The 19206-nt window shown below is 38.8% G+C and overlaps 1 protein-coding gene across 1 annotated transcript in view; it reads left to right on the top strand.

Annotated features, from left to right (window-relative positions):
- Positions 1-18305, top strand: part of NIN (ninein) — a 111530-nt gene extending 93225 nt beyond the window's left edge. The window contains 4 exon segments of the mRNA XM_030929904.1: positions 2473-2574; positions 8364-8564; positions 12026-12139; positions 14396-18305. Coding sequence (XP_030785764.1) covers positions 2473-2574; positions 8364-8564; positions 12026-12139; positions 14396-14605 — 627 coding nt within the window. The 3' untranslated portion in view covers positions 14606-18305.
- Positions 18306-19206: the final 901 nt, after the last annotated feature.

The raw sequence follows: 19206 nt of genomic DNA, 5'->3' as shown, positions 1-19206 counted from the left end.
ATGTTCCTAAGTGTGTTTCTTCTCAGGTGTACTTCTAAGGAAATGATTACGATGGCATATTTTGGCATATATCTCTTTATGCTGATGTTCTCTTGTCAAAATAGCATCATGGTTCTTTTTGATTGAATAATGGTTGGAAAAAAACAACAATTTGGCTGGGTGCGGTGGCTCACACCTGTAATCCCAGCACTTTGGGAGGCCGATGTGGGCGGATCACGAGGTCAGAAGTTTGAGACCAGTCTGGCCAACATGGTAAAACCCCATCTCTACTAAAAAATACAAAAATTAGCCAGGTGTGGTGGCACGTGCCTATAGTCCTAGCTACTCGGGAGGCTGAGGCAGGAGAATTGCTGGAACCGGGAAGGCAGAGGTTGTAGTGAGCCAAGATTGCACCAGTGCACTCCAGCCTGGGTGACAGAGTGAGACTCTGTCTCAAAAAAAAAAAAAGAAAAGAAAAACAATTTAACCTTTCTTAAAGAAGGCAGTTAATCATCTTTATTAGTATTAGAAGCTTTATAAGTTGGCAAAATATTTATCACCCGAATATTAGAAACATCTTAATATGGGCTGTACGTTTTATTGTTATGTAACAACTTAAAACAACATTTGTTGTCTTTCTCTACAAGTTAAGAATTCAGAAGCAGCTTAGCTGGGTGGTCCAACTCAAGGCTCTCATGAGGATGCAGTCTAGATGTTGGCCAGGCCTGCAGTTGCCTGAAGGCTTCACGGGGGCTAGAGGATCTACTTTCCAAGCTCATGTATGCAACTGTTAGCAAGAGGCTCCTGTTCCTTGCTGGCTGCTTGCCTGAGACCTCAGCTCTTCACTACCTGGGCCTTTTCTTAGGGTATAACATCTGGCTTCCCCTAGAAGAAGTGATGAAACAGACACTGAGACCAAAAGACCAAGACAGAAGCTGTGGTCCCTTGTATGATCTAAGCCTGCAAGTGACATACCAACATTTCTGCTGCATTGTATTTGTCACGCAGACTAACCCTAGTATAGTGTGGGAGGGGACTGTATAAGGGTGTGAATACCTGGAGGTGGGGCTCTTTACGGCCTCTGGGAGGCTGGCTACCCTATGGTCACAGCTCTGTAGTGCCACTCAGTTTGCTTTCTGTAATTTGTCCCATGAAGTTAGAGTTCAGACCAGACTTCTCAGAGTTGTTTTCTTTTTCTAAACTGAAACTCAGTTTTCACTATTACCTCTTTGTTAAAAAAAATGGTTTGTTTAGAAATCTGAGAAAAATATTTCATTATAAAATATTCATAAAATTTTTGTTTTTTGTGAAAGTTGTGACCATTTGCAGTAAGAAGGCCTGGTTGTGCTCTAAAGCCGAAATGTCATTTAATTTCAGGTACATTCAAGTAAACTTTGCAGAAAGAAAATGGGTTTCATTTAGCTGCTCTTTGGGGGAAAAATGTCTGTGGCTAGGCTTTTCATTTATATTGAATTTTAAAACGGACCTGGAAGACTACACTTCTGCTTCACAATTCTTGCTGTTCTCTTCAGTTCTTTTTGATAGAAGCAAAATCAGCTTTCTAAGATAGTGTTGTATGTTTTTTACTGAGCAATATTCTGACTCAGTGTCCCATAGCTCACTAGGTTCTTCCTGTAGTAAGAGTTATAAAAGTGAGGCTGGATGCGGTGGCTCATGCCTATTATCCCAGCACTTTGGGAGGCCAAGGTGGGCAGATCATGAGGTCAGGAGTTCGAGACCAGCCTCACCAACATGGTGACCCCTCATCTCTAAAAAAAAAAATACAAAAAATTAGCTGCGCACAGTAGTGCACACCTGCAGTCCCAGCTACTCGGGAGGCTGAGGCAGGAGAATCGCTTGAACCCAGGAAGCAGAGGTTGCAGTGAGCTGAGATTGTGCCACTGCACTCCAGCCTGGGTAACAGAGTGAACTTCATCTCAAAAAAAATAAAAATAAAAAGCACTCATGAAATCTTTAAAATTGAAAAGTTATATAAATCAGGTTTTATGTACTCTCAATTTTAAGCCTTTAACTTTGCCTTAAGACAGTATTTTTCCCACTGCAGATCCATAGTAGAGGATTATGAAATCAACTTAATGGAAACCAGCATTTTTTATTAATAAAATACACAAAATATCAGAGTACATGGTCCATGGTAAGGATATTTCAGTGATATGTACCTATGTACTGTACATATGTATGGGTGTGTGTGCTGTGTTGTAAGATAAAATGTATTTCTTATAGTGGGTGGCATCCAAGTTTAAAAGCCAGCTGCCTTAAGGAATCTATTCTCTATGATGACAGGTGATTAAAACTATATCACTTAAATGTAAGCAATACACTGAATTGTATTATTTGTTTTCTGTCACTGAATTAACTTGGCTTTCTTCCAAGAGTCGAGATTTCTGACAACCGCAGATTTGTCAAAATAAACTAGAGCAACTCAAGTGTTTTTGTTTTTGTTTAAAGGGAATATTTTGTTTTTTTAAACAGGTCAGTCAGATGAATTCCCTTGAACAAGAATTGGAAACAATTCATTTGGAAAATGAAGGCCTGAAAAAGAAACAAGTAAAACTGGATGAGCAGCTCATGGAGGTAAGTTTCTCAGCAGATGGCCTTAGCTATGAAGAATATTTTAATCCATGAATGAGCCATTTGTTGGGAGAGACTAGACATGGCATTGAATTTCCGTTGTGAAAATCTAAGTACACTGCCAAGTTGAATTCTTTGGTCTGTCTTACCAAGTTTTATAGACAACTTTGCTTAATTATACTGTCATAGGAAGCCATACTGCTTTTCAGAGGAAGTAATAATGATGACCTAAAATGCAAAGACCTGTACCTCTGCAAATCCAGGTTGCAGGGACTCTCTGATCAGCCAAGGGGCCCTGAGCACTCTTGCCATCACCGTGTTTATGCCAGTTCCCCTGATCCCTCCTATATTGCAACATTTTATAGACATGATTGATCTCTAGCACCCTCTTCAGTTGGGAAATCCATGCGGGAAATTTGAGAGCATTAACATTTGGAAGTTTTCATTTCAAGTGCTGCTATTCTTCATTACTACATTTAGAACTCAGTACTGCTTTTGTGAGAGGTACATCTAATAACTATGAAAATGTATTTGTGGCCAGGCATGGTAGCTCACACCTGTAATCTCAGCACTTTGGGAGGCTGAGGCAGTCAAATGGCTTAAGTCCAGAAGTTCAAGACCAGCCTAGGCAACATGGTGAAACCCTGTCTCTACAAAAAAAAAAAAAAACACAAAAATTAGCCAGGTATGGTGGTATATACCTGTAGTCCCAGCTACCTGAGAGGCTGAGGCAGGGGGATTGCTTGAGCACAGGAGTTGGAGGTAGCAGTGAGCTGAGATCACGCCACTGCACTCCAGCCTGAGCAACAGAGAGAGACCCTGTCTCAAAAAGAAAGAAAAAGAAGAAACTGGATTTGTAAAACTAACTTGTCAGCTTGGACTTTGGGTTCCAGTCTTCTAGATTGTTATATCCTATAATTAAACTAAGTATTCAGAAAACAAACTTATGTATAAATCCTTCTTAAGGATTTCATTGATATACGTTGGGTAGATGAAATTAGTCAATCTAACATTTAGTGAACTATAAGACTTATGTAAGGCAGAAAAGAACATGTAGAAATTCTTTTTGTGCTCTTAAAAAGTACTATGTATACACATATTTTTAAATCCAGAATTATAAGAAGAAATGGGGCCAGGCACAGAGGCTCACACATATAATCCCAGCACTTTGGGAGGCCGAGGCAGGTGGATCACCTGAGGTCAGGAGTTCGAGACCAGCCTGGCCAACATGGTGAAACCCCATCTCCACTAAAAATACAAAAAAATTAGCTGGGCATGGTGGTGGGCGCCTGTGATCCTAGCTACTCAGGAGGCTGAGGCAGGAGAACTGCTTAAACCCGGGAGGCAGAAGTTGCAGAGAGCCGAGATCACACCACTGCACTCCAGCCTGGGCAACAAAGCCGGACTCCATCTCAAAAAAAAAAAAAAAAAAAAAAAAGAGGAAAAAGAAATGGAGCCATTTTTTTCTTTTATGAAGCTGACCACATGCAAAGGTAGCTTTTAAAAACCAAGTACCAAGCACTGATTTTTAATGTGAAATATGGGCATACATATAGCACTAACATTTAAGTCACCAGTGAAGTTTGTCAATTTTGTGTTCTCTGATCTGTCAGCTAAAGGGGAAATTCATGAAACTTTAGTGAAATCTAAACCATTTTTTCTTTTTTTAACAGCAATAAAATGAATGCATTCAAAACTGAGCTGTGGGCTGTACTTAGATGTAGACGTGCTTTTCTCATGAAATATAATTATATACTCTGAGGAATAAGATGTCTAAAACTAAGCCCATATTGTCTAGTATCAAACTGAAAAGTAGCAGTGTGTACTTAGTCACCGGAGAGCCTTTCCAGAGGCTCTGCCAAGAGGCCAGTTCTTCTCCCGCCTGTTCCCCTGTCTTACCAGGGACCCGTTGACAGTATTAGCCATCATAAGCAATTTCCCCATGTTTTTTTCTGACCTAGTAGTAAATATTTGCTAACAGAGGAGGAAAATTAAGTGTTCTTGACACTGGAGCCAAATAGCTAAGGAAAAAGCATGAATTTTTCTATTTGAACACTGAAATAGCTGTTTATTCAAATGAAGCTTTCATTAGGAAATGGAACCGAATTATTGGCTGGGTGCGGTGGTTCATGCCTGTAATCCCAGCACTTTAGGAGGCTGAGGCAGGCGGATCACAAGGTCAGGAGTTCGAGACCAACCTGGCTAACATGGTGAAACCCCATCTCTACTAAAAATACAAAAATTAGCTGGGTGTGGGGGCGTGCGCCTGTAATCCCAGCTACTCAGGAGGCTGAGGCAGGAGAATCGCTTGAACCTGGGAGGCAGAGGTTGCATTGAGCCAAGATCACGCCACTGCACTCCAGCCTGGGCGACAGAGCAAGACTCCATCTCAAAAAAAAAAACAAAAAACAAAAAAACAAAAAACGCTATAGATTTATACAAATGGGATATTTTTTTGAGATTCTGTCACCCAGGCTAGAGTACAGTGGTGTGATCACAGCTCACTGCAGCCTTGAATTCTTGGGCTCAAGCAATCCTCCCGCCTCAGCCTCCCAAAGTGTTGGGAGTTCCCTGATCCCTCCTATATTACTCCAGATTGGAGTGTTTAAAAACAGTGTTATTGGCCGGGTGCAGTGGCGTGCACCTGTAGTCCCAGCTACTCAGGAGGCTGAGGCAGGGAACTGCTTGAACCCAGGAGGTGGAGGTTGCAGTGAGCCAAGATTGCACCACTGCATTCCAGCCTGGGTGACAGAGCAAGACTCCATCTCAAAACAGACAAACAAAAACAGTGTTATTTAGGTATAATTCACATACTATATAGTTCACATATTTCAGGTATACAATTCAATAGTTTTTAGTATATTAATTTTTAACCTGTGATAAACATATAACTAACATAGAATTTGCCATTTTAACCATTTAAAAATGTACAATTCAGTGGCATTCATTAAATTCACCACATTCTACAACCATCAGCACTACTTCCAAAACCTGTTCATCACACCAAACAGAAGCTGTAGCTATTAAGCAGTAACCATTCCCCCTCCAGCCCTACAAATTGGATTTGTATTTATAGTGTGATATCTATAGAGCAGGTTAATTTGGGGGATGTACAGCGTGTCCCAGCTCACCTGAGGGGTAGGTAAACTCCTTCTCACTCTGGCAGGGATTCTTACCTGATTGGAGCAATGGTGGTGGGCTGGGCAGGGACAGGTTTCTACATCAGAATCTCTGGAATCGGGATTTGAGCAAAGCTGTCTTCCAGGTTCTGATCTGACCTGTGCACTCCCTTGGGGGAAGTAGTCTCTCCTCATCTCTATGTACTAGTTTAACAGTCACGGTTCTAATATAACACATCCCCCCACAGTAATTAAAGATCACAGATCACTAGACTAGGAAAAGGGAAAATTAGGGCTAGAATTTGACTCCTACTTCAGGACTTTTTCAATGTGAGCGGTTCAATAAATTCGTTTTGAACATTCAGCAGAAGGGTTACAGACTATATCAGCAGTTCTCGAGTCTGTTGTGTACCTCTCTGATAGCCAACGTTTCAGACACTTAACAAAAATGGTTTATACTTTATACTTCTTTCTGCATCTCCAAGTGGCAAGAGATTTAACGTCAGATCCATTCCATACTGGACCTGGAATAATCTTTTTTATTTATTTTTAAACAGAATCTGGCTCTGTCACCAGGTGGGAATGCAGTGGCACGATTTCAGCTCATTGCAACCTACGCTTCCCAGATTCAAGCAATTTTCCTGCCTCAGCCTCCCACGTAGCTGGGATTACAGGCGCACACCACCATTCCCGGTTGTATTTTTAGTAGAGACAGGGTTTTACCAAGTTGCCAGGATGGTCTCCATCTCCTGACCTCATGATCCGCCCACCTTGGCCCCGCAAAGAGCTGGGATTACAGGTGTGAGCCACCACACCCGGCATTTTTTTTTTTTTTTTTTTTTTTTTGAGACGGAGTCTTACTGTCACCCAGGCTGAAGTACATTGGTGTGATCTTGGCTCACTGCAATCTCCGCCTCCCAGGTTCAAGCAATTCTCCTGTCTCAGCCTCCCGAGTAGCAGCGACCAAAGGCAACGTGCCACCACGCCTGGCTAATTTTTGTACTTTTAGTAGAGACGGGGTTTCACCATGTTGGCCAGGCTGGTCTTGAACTCCTGACCTCAAGTGATCCACCCACCTCGGCCTCCCAAAGTGTTAGGATTACAGGTGTGAACCACTGCACCTGGCCTGGACCTGGAATCTTCTACATCATTATATTGAGAGGGGCACAAATAGGATACAGTAAGTGAAGATGCACTTGCAGAATTAGAATTGTAGGACATTTTAATGTCTGTAAAATTTATATACAGAAAAATGTAAATGTTGGTCTTTCATATGCTCTTATTCATGTATATAATAGACCTAATTAGTACTGTTCTTTCTCTTTTTATAACTCATACTTTTCTCTTTTTATAACTCCTATAATTTTCTCTTCTTTTTGTTTTGTCTATGGCTAACCTGTACCTAGAATTCAGTGGTTGGAAGTAGCAGAGAAGGGTGCAGTTCTCTGCCTGAGATAGTGTGTGAAGGTAGAACATTCTCTTACAATGAACTTTCATAGCATGGAGCCATCTCATTAAACCCCTTGCTCATGTTATCATTTCTATTGATTATAACAGTTAATAAGTACTTAAGCTAAGAGCCAGTATTCATTTTGTTTTAATGGTATGTCTGTTTACATCAAACTTTTCCTCAGTATTTAAAGCATTATTATGTATGAAGAAAATTATCCCACTGATATAAAATTATGGGATAATTCTCCACAATTTTAATCATAAAAATAAAGTGGTTTTCTGAATCTACAACTAGAAGTATCTCAAAGTGGGCAATGCGCCTGTCCCCACCTAGAAATTTAGATATAAGGAAATGGATAGTGGCTCTGACATTTCATGGTAACATTTAGTTATAGCCAAGTCTTAGAGGTTCTTTTCCACCTTTCTCACACAAGCCTGGAGGTGCCGCTTCTTGAATTTAGTACTTGGTCATGTTTGTTGCATGCTCTGCATATTTATAGATGTGAGGTGGCCTGCCTCACTGGCCAAAATGCCGTGCATCCTCCTCCCTTTCCTCTCCCCCACTTTGACTGGCATGTTGGTACACATTTCCTCATTGTCTTGAATTCTTCCATTCCATGTTCTCCAGTTCCCAGATGTTCTAGGATATTATTGCTTTATGCCCCAGAATTGTCTGTTTTGTGCTCTTTAATCTAAGGGTATAACTACATACCGATAAACTAAAGGTAGGTTAAAATAATTTTAGATGCAAGATGAGGTTCTTCAAAAAAATTGCTAACTTGGGGTTGGAAAAAAATGTAGTCATTGAACATTTAAGAATCTTTATGAATGGTAAGTAAAGTGGTAAAACCCTAAAGCATAACCACTTTCTCCAACCCCAGTTTTTAAAAGGGGGGAGGCAGTTTTTCCAGTGTAAGAAAAAATGAAATAGAATTCAGATGCATTATGTACATCGTGCCCTTAATATCACTCCAGAGTTGGGAAGGGCTTTTCTTTTAAGCCTAAAACTTTTAAGAAAGGCTACTTATTAAGCATATTATCTGCTAAGTGAAATAGCTTTTCTCATTTCCTCAGGCCCATATGCTGTCCTATTTCCAAGTTTCAGTGGATCTGGGGTTATTAATGAATTCATAGTCTTCATTCCTCACTGCCTGACACCATCAAGGGCAGTTCTGGGATTGAAGGGACTCAACTGACCAGGACTTTGCCCTTGTCCTTCAGATGCAGCACCTGAGGTTCACTGCGACGCCTAGCCCGTCCCCTCATGCTTGGGATTTGCAGCTGCTCCAGCAGCAAGCCTGTCCGATGGTACCCAGGGAGCAGTTTCTGCAGCTTCAACACCAGCTGCTGCAGGCAGAAAGGATAAACCAGCACCTGCAGGAGGAACTTGAAAACAGGACCTCTGAAACCAACACACCACAGGTGTGAAGCTCTCTCTTCTCTAGTAGTAGATCACCTGTTCATCACCTATTAATTTCACCTGTTTATTTGAAAGTTCTACCAGTTCAAAGGTGGAGAGAAAGAACCTAAATCTGATGGCACACACCTGTAGTCCCAGCCACTTGGGAGGCTGAGACGGGAGGATCGCTTGAGGCCAGAGGTTTAAGGCTGCAGTGAGCTACGATCATGCCTGTGAATGGCCACTGTCCTCCAGCCTGGGCATCATAGCAAGACTCCATCTCTTAAATTTAAAAAACAAAACAAAATCACAACCCTAAATCTTCTTTCAGAGTTATATTTTACCTGTATGACAAATCCACAGAACTGCAGTGCTGTTTTTTGGGCTGTGCAGTGTTACTTTAGAGTTCTCAGCTTCTAAGCTGAGTCATTTAGTGTTCTGGGTCTCCTTTGCCCGTTTGTAATAGACAATGAAGTATCAGGATCACTTAAACATAGTGTACAATTGGCCTAATGTTCCCATCCCATGCCAAAAATATTACAAAATTTAAATGTGGCTAGGATATGCGCTACTAACAAAGTATACTGAGCTTCCCTGTGCCAGAGCCCTGCAGCCTGCTGCATCCCATGAAAATCACAAATGAGGACTTTTCACAACAAATAGAGTATGTAGTCAGTGACATCTTTCTAGTTGACATAGTTCATACAACTATTTAAGAAAGTAAAAGTCTTCTCATTGTTAGCATGATCCCAGCTCACCACCACATCCAATCTTATATTACTTAGATTTTCAAGTATTCATAGTTATTTCTCTTTAGTGCCTCATTCATCATCCCTTTCTCAGAATTTTAACTCTTGGGGCTTGCCCATTTAGTTAATTCAGAATTAGGAATAAAACAGAAAGTCCTTCTTTGTGGAATTCAACGTTAATGCTTTCTGGTTTGCATGTGCTTGTGTGTTCAGATACCTTGCCTCTCAGATACCTTGCTTGATAAGGAATTTCCCATCTCTTATTTGAATCCCCTCAGCATGACTTTGCAAAGTCACATTAGCCCTGGAACTCTACATAGGAACAGTTCTGTTTCTTCTGCTAGTATCCATCCATGCTTAATTACTAAGTACTCCTACCACTTGTCAGTTCTAATAAACTTTTCCCTCTACATCCATACCTATGCTGTATTTCTAATGAACTTCAGAAGGTCTTTGTCTTATGAGCTTTAAAATCTGTTTTTGGAAGCTTTATACATACTTCTTCAACTTCCCAATATTAAAGTTCTTAAATTGTGATGGTCGAGTGTTAGATGCTTTAACTCTCCAGTATATAATTGAACTACAAAACTTTGATCTCGGTTTTTAGTGGACCTTCTGACCAAATGATCCACCAGGATTCTACGCATTGCTCTCGTACACACTATTTTCAAAGCCTGCTGTTTCCAACCCACCCACCAATGTTAAAAAAAAATATCCTTTTCCTCCAATTCCTTCAGGATTAGACAAACACTAAGATTTTTGAAAGAAAAAAAAAATCCTCCAACCAGATGACAGGGTGGACTGCTTATTACTCTCACCAGAATGCTACTGCAGGCTCACTTCCCGCTGCTGAGCTGACACTAATTTTAAGAATACAGAATATTGTTAAATCTGCACGTTTCTGTGTGTGGAGTGATGTGATCTCTTCTGCATTCTGTGTTGCTTTGCTTGCCTATGTATTGTTAATGTGTATGCTTTTAACAATTGTTTGCATTATAAATGTGTGAATTTAGACTCCCCCTAAAAACTCATCCTGACATGAGGGTGAAGTGTACCACTTGCCTTCTTTCTCTAGGCCTTGCTACCGGAGCAGCGAGCAGTGCATGCAGATTCCTACAGAAGGATTGGGCACCTGTGAAAACTGGGCTGCTATCGCTGGCATTTCTTACCATGGCAGACAGATGCACACACCCACCCATGCACACACACCACACACAGAGACATAAGCTGTGTTGGAATTAAGTGCTCTTTTGAATTCTTTTATTATTTTTACTGTTAAACCTTTGCAGTATTATGTCTCTTATTTATGTAGAAATGACAGATCTTGTGAATCAAATTCACAAATATCAACTTGTTACAAATCATTTTATTTATACCCTTTAAAGAGTGTGGATTTAAGATTCTTGAAAGGATGTAGTCTATATATTTTCTCATTCCATATGTTGTAACTATTTTTAACAAAAGGTACTACTTTTATATATGGAATTTGAAGAAAATCAGGGGTATTTATACTGTTTTGTATAAGATGTATAAATCTTTTTGACAGGAAATTTTTGATGAAACAATAAAATAAATTTTAAGTATATGACTGCCTTTGTTTTTCCTGTTTTTCTACTCTTTTTGCCAACTCTTCTTTGAATTATCTCTTATGTTTTTTTGTTTTGCTTTGTTGTTGGGCACATAGACATCAGACATTTTATATTTATATGTTTGAACTTTAAAAAGCTATTTTTTTTTTTTAAATATAGGCCTTTTTAAAAGCTAGATGTCCTCCAGGCCCAATTTTTTGTAACTTACTTCCTGCATTAGACCTTTGCCTGTTACAGTTTTTATCCTCAGGATAGTTACTACAATGATTTAGGGTTTCTTTTATGATTAAGTGTTATTACTTAGTATCCAAACAGATGGTGGCCTTTGACTCATGTTTGGTCATTCTGCATGTCTTTTAAAGTCTTTCTTAACTACCATCAGCTATTAACACCTTTATGAAATCTGAAATTCCTTATGGGGACATTTAGGTGGACTGCAGAGGGATGGGGGTTGCATTCTAGGTCTCTCTCCTCTCCAAAACCCACTTACTCCTTAACCCATCACTGTTGTGTGAGGAGATTTTTAATTTTCAATCTGCTCTGGTAGTAAACTCATCCTCCAATCCAGGTGTGTGCTTCACGTTTACAAGTGGGAAACAGATGACTAGAAAAATTGGCAGGAAGAGGCTGATTATTATGAAGAAAGAAAACCACCCTCACAGTTATCAGCCACGTCAAAGGAAAAACAGACATGCATATTGCAAGCTGTTGGAAATGTTGGGAAACCCTGAATCTATTCCGTGCTTGTTTTGGTGTTGAGAGACCCACAACATTGCAAAGTCCCAAATCACAGATGGGACGTTGATAACTGTCTTTTAAGTTACTTTGGATTTCCATTTTACTAGAAGTACACACAGGTATTAAATTTTGGGTTTTAAGAATTTTGCTTTATATCAGGGGGATGATGGTAACACAGGTAAGATTCTTTTGTTTTTTAAATCTGATTCTTTCTCTGATAGGGTTACTTTTCTGACCTGTGCAATCCATGCAGGGCTCAAAACTCTCATTTCATGAGAAATCCATCCTGCCTGTTACAAAGGCAAAACATTTGCTGTCCTTTCTTTAGGCATCTTGTGGGGAAAATAAACCAGTGTTTTCTTTTCAGTGTGACATGATTTTCGAATAATATACTTTTCTTCCCTTCAGGGAAACCAGGAACAACTGGTAACTGTCATGGAAGAACGAATGATAGAAGTTGAACAGAAACTGAAACTAGTGAAAAGGCTTCTTCAAGAGAAAGTGAATCAGCTGAAAGAACAAGTGAGCCTCCCTGGTCATCTCTGTTCACCCACCTCACATTCCAGCTTTAACGCCAGTTTTACATCCCTTTATTGCCATTAACTCATTAACTTACGTTGTCTAATAAAGGCAAATTCTATTATAAATGTCTACAAGAACTTAGGATTTCCTGTCCCTCATACCGCCCCAAAAATATGAACTGTGTATTTTTTCCAAAGCTCTGTTTAAGGCATGTTTGTCCACAATTTAAAAGTGTAAATCTTTGCTAACATGATTCACATGGACCTAAGATTTTAAAGATCAAAAAATATATATTGATTCACATGGACCCAAAGCATATCCATTCACATGCTTTAGGTCCATGTGAATCAATAGATTTTTCTCTGCCCAAGACAGGAAATACTCCTGTTTAAATTGAAAAATGATATTGGTTAAAAAAAAAAAAATTGGGAGGTAATAAATGGAACTTTAGCTTTCCTGTTCCCAACAGCTTATGAAAACCTCAAAAAGTATCTTATTGCTACAGCGACTCCAAAAAGATGTAGTTTGAATTACAGTCTAGACCCCAGATTCCAGGACCACTAAACAGCCTGCTCCTTTTCACCTGCTGGTGGCAGATGTGGCTTTGGTGTTTAGAAATTAGTTGCGCCTCCACTAAAGAGACAAGCAGAAAGTACTACCCTCTGGGAGAGTGTTATAGCCTCTCTGGAAGCTGAGATAAGCATGTTGGGTGGGGGGCAGAAATTGCCTAACCTAGTTCTTTAGATACTTAAAACCTAAGAATAACCCCAGAGAGGGTCTGAATTCAGCTGTAGACAGGAACTTTCTGTTGCCCTGTATCTTAATACACAGGGAAGAAAAAGTCCCGTTTAGTAAGCATTTATCCATTCAGTTCTTTACGTATTCAAGCATTCAGCACATAGTTACTGTGGGCCAGGTCCTGCCGTGGGCACATGGATACAACAGTCGCTGCCCGTATAGAATGCACTTACAAGGTGCCAAACATTTGGCCAAATGGTAGGTTCAGAAGTGAGTGGGATCCGTCCTGTTTTCAGTAGAGGGGAACACAAGAGAAGAGATACTTGATCCAACCCAGGAGTTTAAAGAAAGCTTCCTAAAGACCTCTTAATCTGCATCTTGAGGGTTAAGATTTCACCCAGTAAAGAAAGTGTGGGGAAGGGCATCCTAGGCTGTGGGAACGTCATGGAGTTATGACCACATGTGGGGTGTGGACACGTATAAACACTTCAGCATTGCCAATTCACACTGTCCTGGGAGAGGCAGCAGGAGAGACTGGAGAGGAAGGAGGAACAGGACAGTAGGCCTCCAGTGCTGAGCCAAGAAGCCTGATTTTTATTCTGTTGGTGATGAAGAAATATCAACGTGTTTTTTTAAGGAAAGGAAGGGACGGAGGAAGGAAAAAAAGTTGTATTTGGGAAGTTCAACAGAGAATAGTTTCTGAAATGTTATGTGATGCCTGCCAAACATCTAGGTTCTGAGCTTGAGAGTGCTGTCATCCTTATCCCTGCCCTAATAGGTTAAGTTACTCTTTAATTACTCTTTATTCTCATAAACCTTTATACTTTTAGATGCCTTACTTGAAATTGGGTGTAAAATGAACACTTAAAAGGTAACATGGGAAGGGGGTATGGAAAATATTAACCAGAACAACAATGAAAGTATCCCAAGGCTGCTAACAAGTTTTCCCACCCCAACCTAGACCATATATTCTAACTATAACGATTAGACTAGACAAAGCCCCATGCAAAACAAAACAAAACAAAGACATTTCAGGAAAAGTAACTGCCCAAATCTTATCTCTGTTATAATACATGAGCTATATTTTTAGATAATCAGTGAGTTGTAGTTATGAATGGGAAGTTCAAGCATCTGTTACAAGCAGAGTTAAACAGTCCACACCTGACACCTCAGGAATTTAAGGTTTAAAAGTATTTTATGTTTTTAAAGAATAAATAAAGAAATAATGCCTATTTAGGTAGAAAAAACCTTTTGTTTTGGTGCCCTCTAATATCAATCTGTTCTATTAGTAACCTACATCAACATCTTATGCAAAGAAATAGCTTGGAAAAAGTGGATTTGCTCCAGTGGTATCCCTGATGCCAAGTCTGATGTTGAAGCTATATTGTAAAATAAAACAATATAATTAGAAGAAGTGATTTGCCTTTATAAAACAACAGTCCTTATGTCAGACCTTAAACCAAAGGTTTAAGAAGAGTTACAGAAATGGAGTCAAGATGTTTCTGGTTCTGTTTCTAGCTCTGCAAGAACACTAAGGCAGACGCAATGGTGAAGGACTTGTATGTTGAGAATGCCCAGTTGTTGAAAGCTCTGGAAATGACTGAACAGCGACAGAAAACAGCAGAGAAGAAAAATTACCTCCTGGAGGAGAAGATTGCCAGCCTCAGTAATATAGTTAGGAATCTGACACCAGCGCCACTGACTTCTACACCTCCTTTGAGGTCATAGCCAAACCAAAGGGTACACTCATATTTGTGCACTTTACTGAAATAGATGGAACATTTCAGAAGGTTCTCAACTTTTTTAACCTTTATTGGCTTAAAGTTAAAATTAAGCAACAGAACTGGAGTTTCCATTTATCATAGTTTTTCTAAATAGACACTTAACGGGAGTTTGAAAATAAATACTCACATATTTCACTACTTAAATTATTCCCAAGATTTGAGTTTATTTTAAAATTCTAATAGCCACCAAGAATGTGGATGTATGAAAACAATTCAAGAACCTAAAAAATAGCAGTTTTGAATGAGTTTTTGTGGTTTGGTTTTTTTTTTTTTTAATCATTATTACAAATGTATGTATAAAGTCTAGATATTTGACGTTTGAGATCTGATGAGAATGGTTGTTATAAACTATATTTTAAAACCAAATGTAGGTGTTCTTACATATTTAAATACTGGAAAGTTATTGTAATAGTTTTGGTTCTTTTAATTGGTAGACAATTAATTGGTAGAGTGTAATTGTTTGGTTAGGAGGCAGGGCTTATTAACCACTGAGGTCAGACAAACCCAAATCTGTAGAATTCTAACCTTCTAACACCTGTGGCAGTATTACCACTCTTTTTGTATTATAGATTTAGAAGTGATTTACTCAATTGCACTCTTAACTAATGTTAAAGCTTACTTGCTTTAAACAGCCTTTTCTTTTCTTCTTTCTCTTAGAGGTTTCATTTGGGGAGCTGGTCTTCTAAGAAATGGATAAAGCCACATAATTAAAGCAGTTGAACTATAGGGAAAGCACTGAACAAACCACTTTGGAGTAAATAGCTACTCTTAGAAAAGAGGGATAAGCAGACCATGTAGGTTTTCTGTCTCTCAAATCTTGGAGTTCATGAACTTACTTGAGGTTGCCTCAAGAACTCAGGGAACAATACTGTAAACTGTCTTCCTGAACTACTGTAGGGCCTCTCTAAGAATCTGAAATGTATAAACCATGTGACCTCATTTATTTGTCTTATATATTTACAGCCATAGTAGAATTTTTATTTCTACGTTTTTAGTAAATTTAATATTCTGGGGAAAAAAAGGCCTTGATTTTAGGGTTAAAAACCTGACTTACAGAAGAGTTTATTTAATATAGATCAAAATTTTCCGTGTTTCTTATTCCTTCTATACCTCAAATCTGATTCTAAGAATTTCTTACTGTGATAATCATTGGCATGCCACCTGAGGTCAAGGAGTGCCAAATAGGACTCACCACTCATGCTCAAGATCAAAACTTTATAGAACAGTTACACATTTTAGATTCGGTAACTTTTTCTTCCAATTATAATCTCTGCTTCTAGCCACTTCCGCCAGCAGTTGGTGGAATACTTACTAGGTGCAGGGCACTATCCAAGCTCATCACAACAACCTGCTTGTTTTCATGAGACAATAATCCGAAAAGTTCGCTTTGATATATTCCTGGAGGGCCAAGCCCATCCATTTACAAAAGGTGTAACAGCAAAATCGAGCACTGCTTTATGGGCAGGAACACAAGAGAAAGCAAACTGCCCAAGAAGTCATCGTGTCAGAAACTCAATCTCAACAAAACAATTTCCATCAGGGAATTTCAGGGTTTCTTGGGGCTTATGAGTCTCACCGGTCAACCCAGGAGGCCTCACTACAAGAGCCTTGACAAGGCACGGTTTTTTGTGGGACTGGGAGTTCACACTGATGAAGCAGACCTTTGAATTTTTGCACAGCTCTTGTCAGAAAGCCCTGACTTCTCCCTGGATATAGAGTTAATTTTAATCCTTCCCTATTATTATACTTCAAAATATTTGACATCTGCTATCATGCCTTCTTTAGATCTTTCTTCTGCGGTGCAAACATTTCTAGTAGGTGTTTAACTACTTGTATGGCATTAGCTTTCACAGAAAATTGTTTCACTTAAAACTATGGATTGGCCTAGGCTAAGGACAGACATAAACTAAGTACCTGTAGTGTATTTGTGATATGCGCCAAGTTACTCAAGGTTATTGCTGTCGGAACTGAACAATAATATTTCCCAGATAGCTGGCCTTAGCATGTGATCACAGTTGTTGTATTTTTAATTTTCGTCTTTTACACGATAAGAGGTGTAGGTTAATTTGTGTATTACCTATAAATTTGTATTTATGTGTATATAAAATGTACAATGAATGTAAATATGACTTTCTGGAAAGTTTAGACTACATTTAGAATCTCTATTCAAAATCAAAATGCTGCTCAAATGAAAGTGAATTTAACCAATATCTAGGTGCTTAATTTCTCATTTTACCCCACTTATGAGATTGATGTTTCTCATATTGAGGTTTTTCCCATACAGATACCTTAAATGTATACATTTGTGCAACAATTTTTGAGAAGGTGAGTGGCAATTTATAATTTAGTTGGCAAATTGTAATAGAGCTTATAGCTTTTAAAAGACCTTTTAAAGAATTAAATGTAAACTTAAAATTATGTTTAGATGTTGTTTCCAACTTTACAATAGCACTCTTCAAAATATTAAGTTATATGTATTATAGGCATTTAGTTGCTTATTAAAAGCACTGATTTTTAAGCTTTTTTATTTAAGAACAATTATTTAAGATCATCTTAGAAGATGGGATCTTCATTTCAAGGAAAGGGAATCAAGTTTGCTTTTGTGATAATATGTTACACTAAGAAAAGGAAAATGTAGATAGTAAAACCCACCTCTCATCCTATCTTACTCTCATCTGTTCTTTAGAAGCTTGCACTTAAGCTCAGATTTGTGAAGGGAGAGTAGAAGGGGAGAGGTAGAACCAGTGTTTTATTTATTTTTCTAAAATTCTTACTAAATCCAGAGTTTTAAAACTGTTTTAAATGTGAATTCTTCCCAGAAACTTCAATGCATTGCATATTTTACATAAGTAGATCATGAAGTCATAGACTTTCAAGGCATAGGAAGCGATATTACAGGTCTAGTATTTTAATAATGCACTAATACCCAGGGCAGATATTATGAGAAACTATTTCTTCTCTCAAGAATAAGGGTTTATGGCCGACTTTGCTTTTTTAACATGTGAGAAATGAATTTTTTATTTTGTGATTTATGTGATTTCTTTTTTTGCCAAGTGAAGGAAAAGAGAAATTGTTGCTATTGTCAGCATCTTAAAGGTATTTCCAATCGAGGCAAGGCTAAGTGCTTTGTGACAGTGTTAAGCAAGTCATGTTTTGAATGGATTACCTGTAATGACGCATTGGAATGATACAATTATACAAGTAATGCCAAAAACCAAGTCAAAGCCTAATTGACCAAAGCACTCATTTAAAAATCATCATGTTTGGACCTATTTGGACCTGTCAGCACTGTCAAGTAGTTTTGGTTTTGTGGCATATGAATAGCTGTTTAACAAATCAAAGTTAGCTTTTTGCTTCTCAGCTGTTTTGGACAATACAAGTTCTTAATGGGGAGACATTATCATGGCATGACTTAAGGGAACATTGGTTTTGTGAAGAAAACAGATTATCTAAAGCCATCTCTATATTTCTGTTCAGATAAAGATTAGTGAGTTATGTGTTTATATCAGCTTTGTATATTTCATCTTAGCCATTCTATCCTAGAAAGATTTTAATGTGAGCTTAAAATGTAAATAAATAATTTTGCAAACATGCCTTTTGGTTTCTATATACCCTGACTTTTTAAATAAAGTTTCAGTGTATTTTTCATTGGTCTTTAGAATGATATCAAAATATTTCACCAAACACATTCTATAAATGCAGAATCTCAGCCCGCACTCCAGACCTACTAAATCAGAATCTTCATTTTAAAGAGATTCCCCAAGTGATTTGTGTAGGACTTAGAGCATTGAGATTCCATTTCTATTCTAGAAGGATGACTTTCACACCAGCCAGCTTGGGGTCCCTGTATACTGTGGTGGTGCATGCAGAATCATGACTTAACCTTGGGCAAGGCCCCATTTGTGATTTTGGGTGCTTCAAAGGTGGCTTTATTTCACGTTGCCATCTTTATGGATGGCTCAGAGTTTAATTGAGCAGCTCATGAATGATGAGATATACATAGTTGGAAACTCAAACAACTTAAAAGCATGTTAATATGCTGAACACCGAAATGTAGAATTGGAAATGTTGGCCAAACTAGACCCATCTCGTGAGCCCCGTTGTATTGAATTTCAAAGCTTTTATACCAACCTCACACTGCCTTTTCCTGGCAGAAACTACCAGTATTCCCATTTTATGGATGAGAAAAATAGAGCTTAGCACACTCAAGGCCACACTGCCAGCTAAGTAGGGGACTTGGGACTAGGGGCTTAGGTTTGTCTGAGTTGCAACACTTGTATCAATTCCTACTTCTGGCAGAACATTTTATCAGTATTGGTTCAATGGCAACCATGTACACTGCACTCTGAAAGGTACTGTATAAAACATTCCTGCCATCTGTTTGCGGTAGAGTGATAAGATTTACACAGAAAAGAAGATCAGAAAATCTGCATCCATACGGAAGACAATCAAGTGTTGACAGACTCTGTGCTATGAGCACCGAGATAGGATTAGTGTCAAATGTGTAAGGTCCTCAACCTAGAATTCAACATAATTCTGCACTTC

This window comes from Rhinopithecus roxellana, chromosome 5 (genome assembly GCF_007565055.1).
Source record: "Rhinopithecus roxellana isolate Shanxi Qingling chromosome 5, ASM756505v1, whole genome shotgun sequence".
Lineage (NCBI taxonomy): Eukaryota > Metazoa > Chordata > Mammalia > Primates > Cercopithecidae > Rhinopithecus > Rhinopithecus roxellana.
Note: the sequence above shows the minus strand (reverse complement) of the source record. Positions and strands in the feature narration are given on the sequence as shown.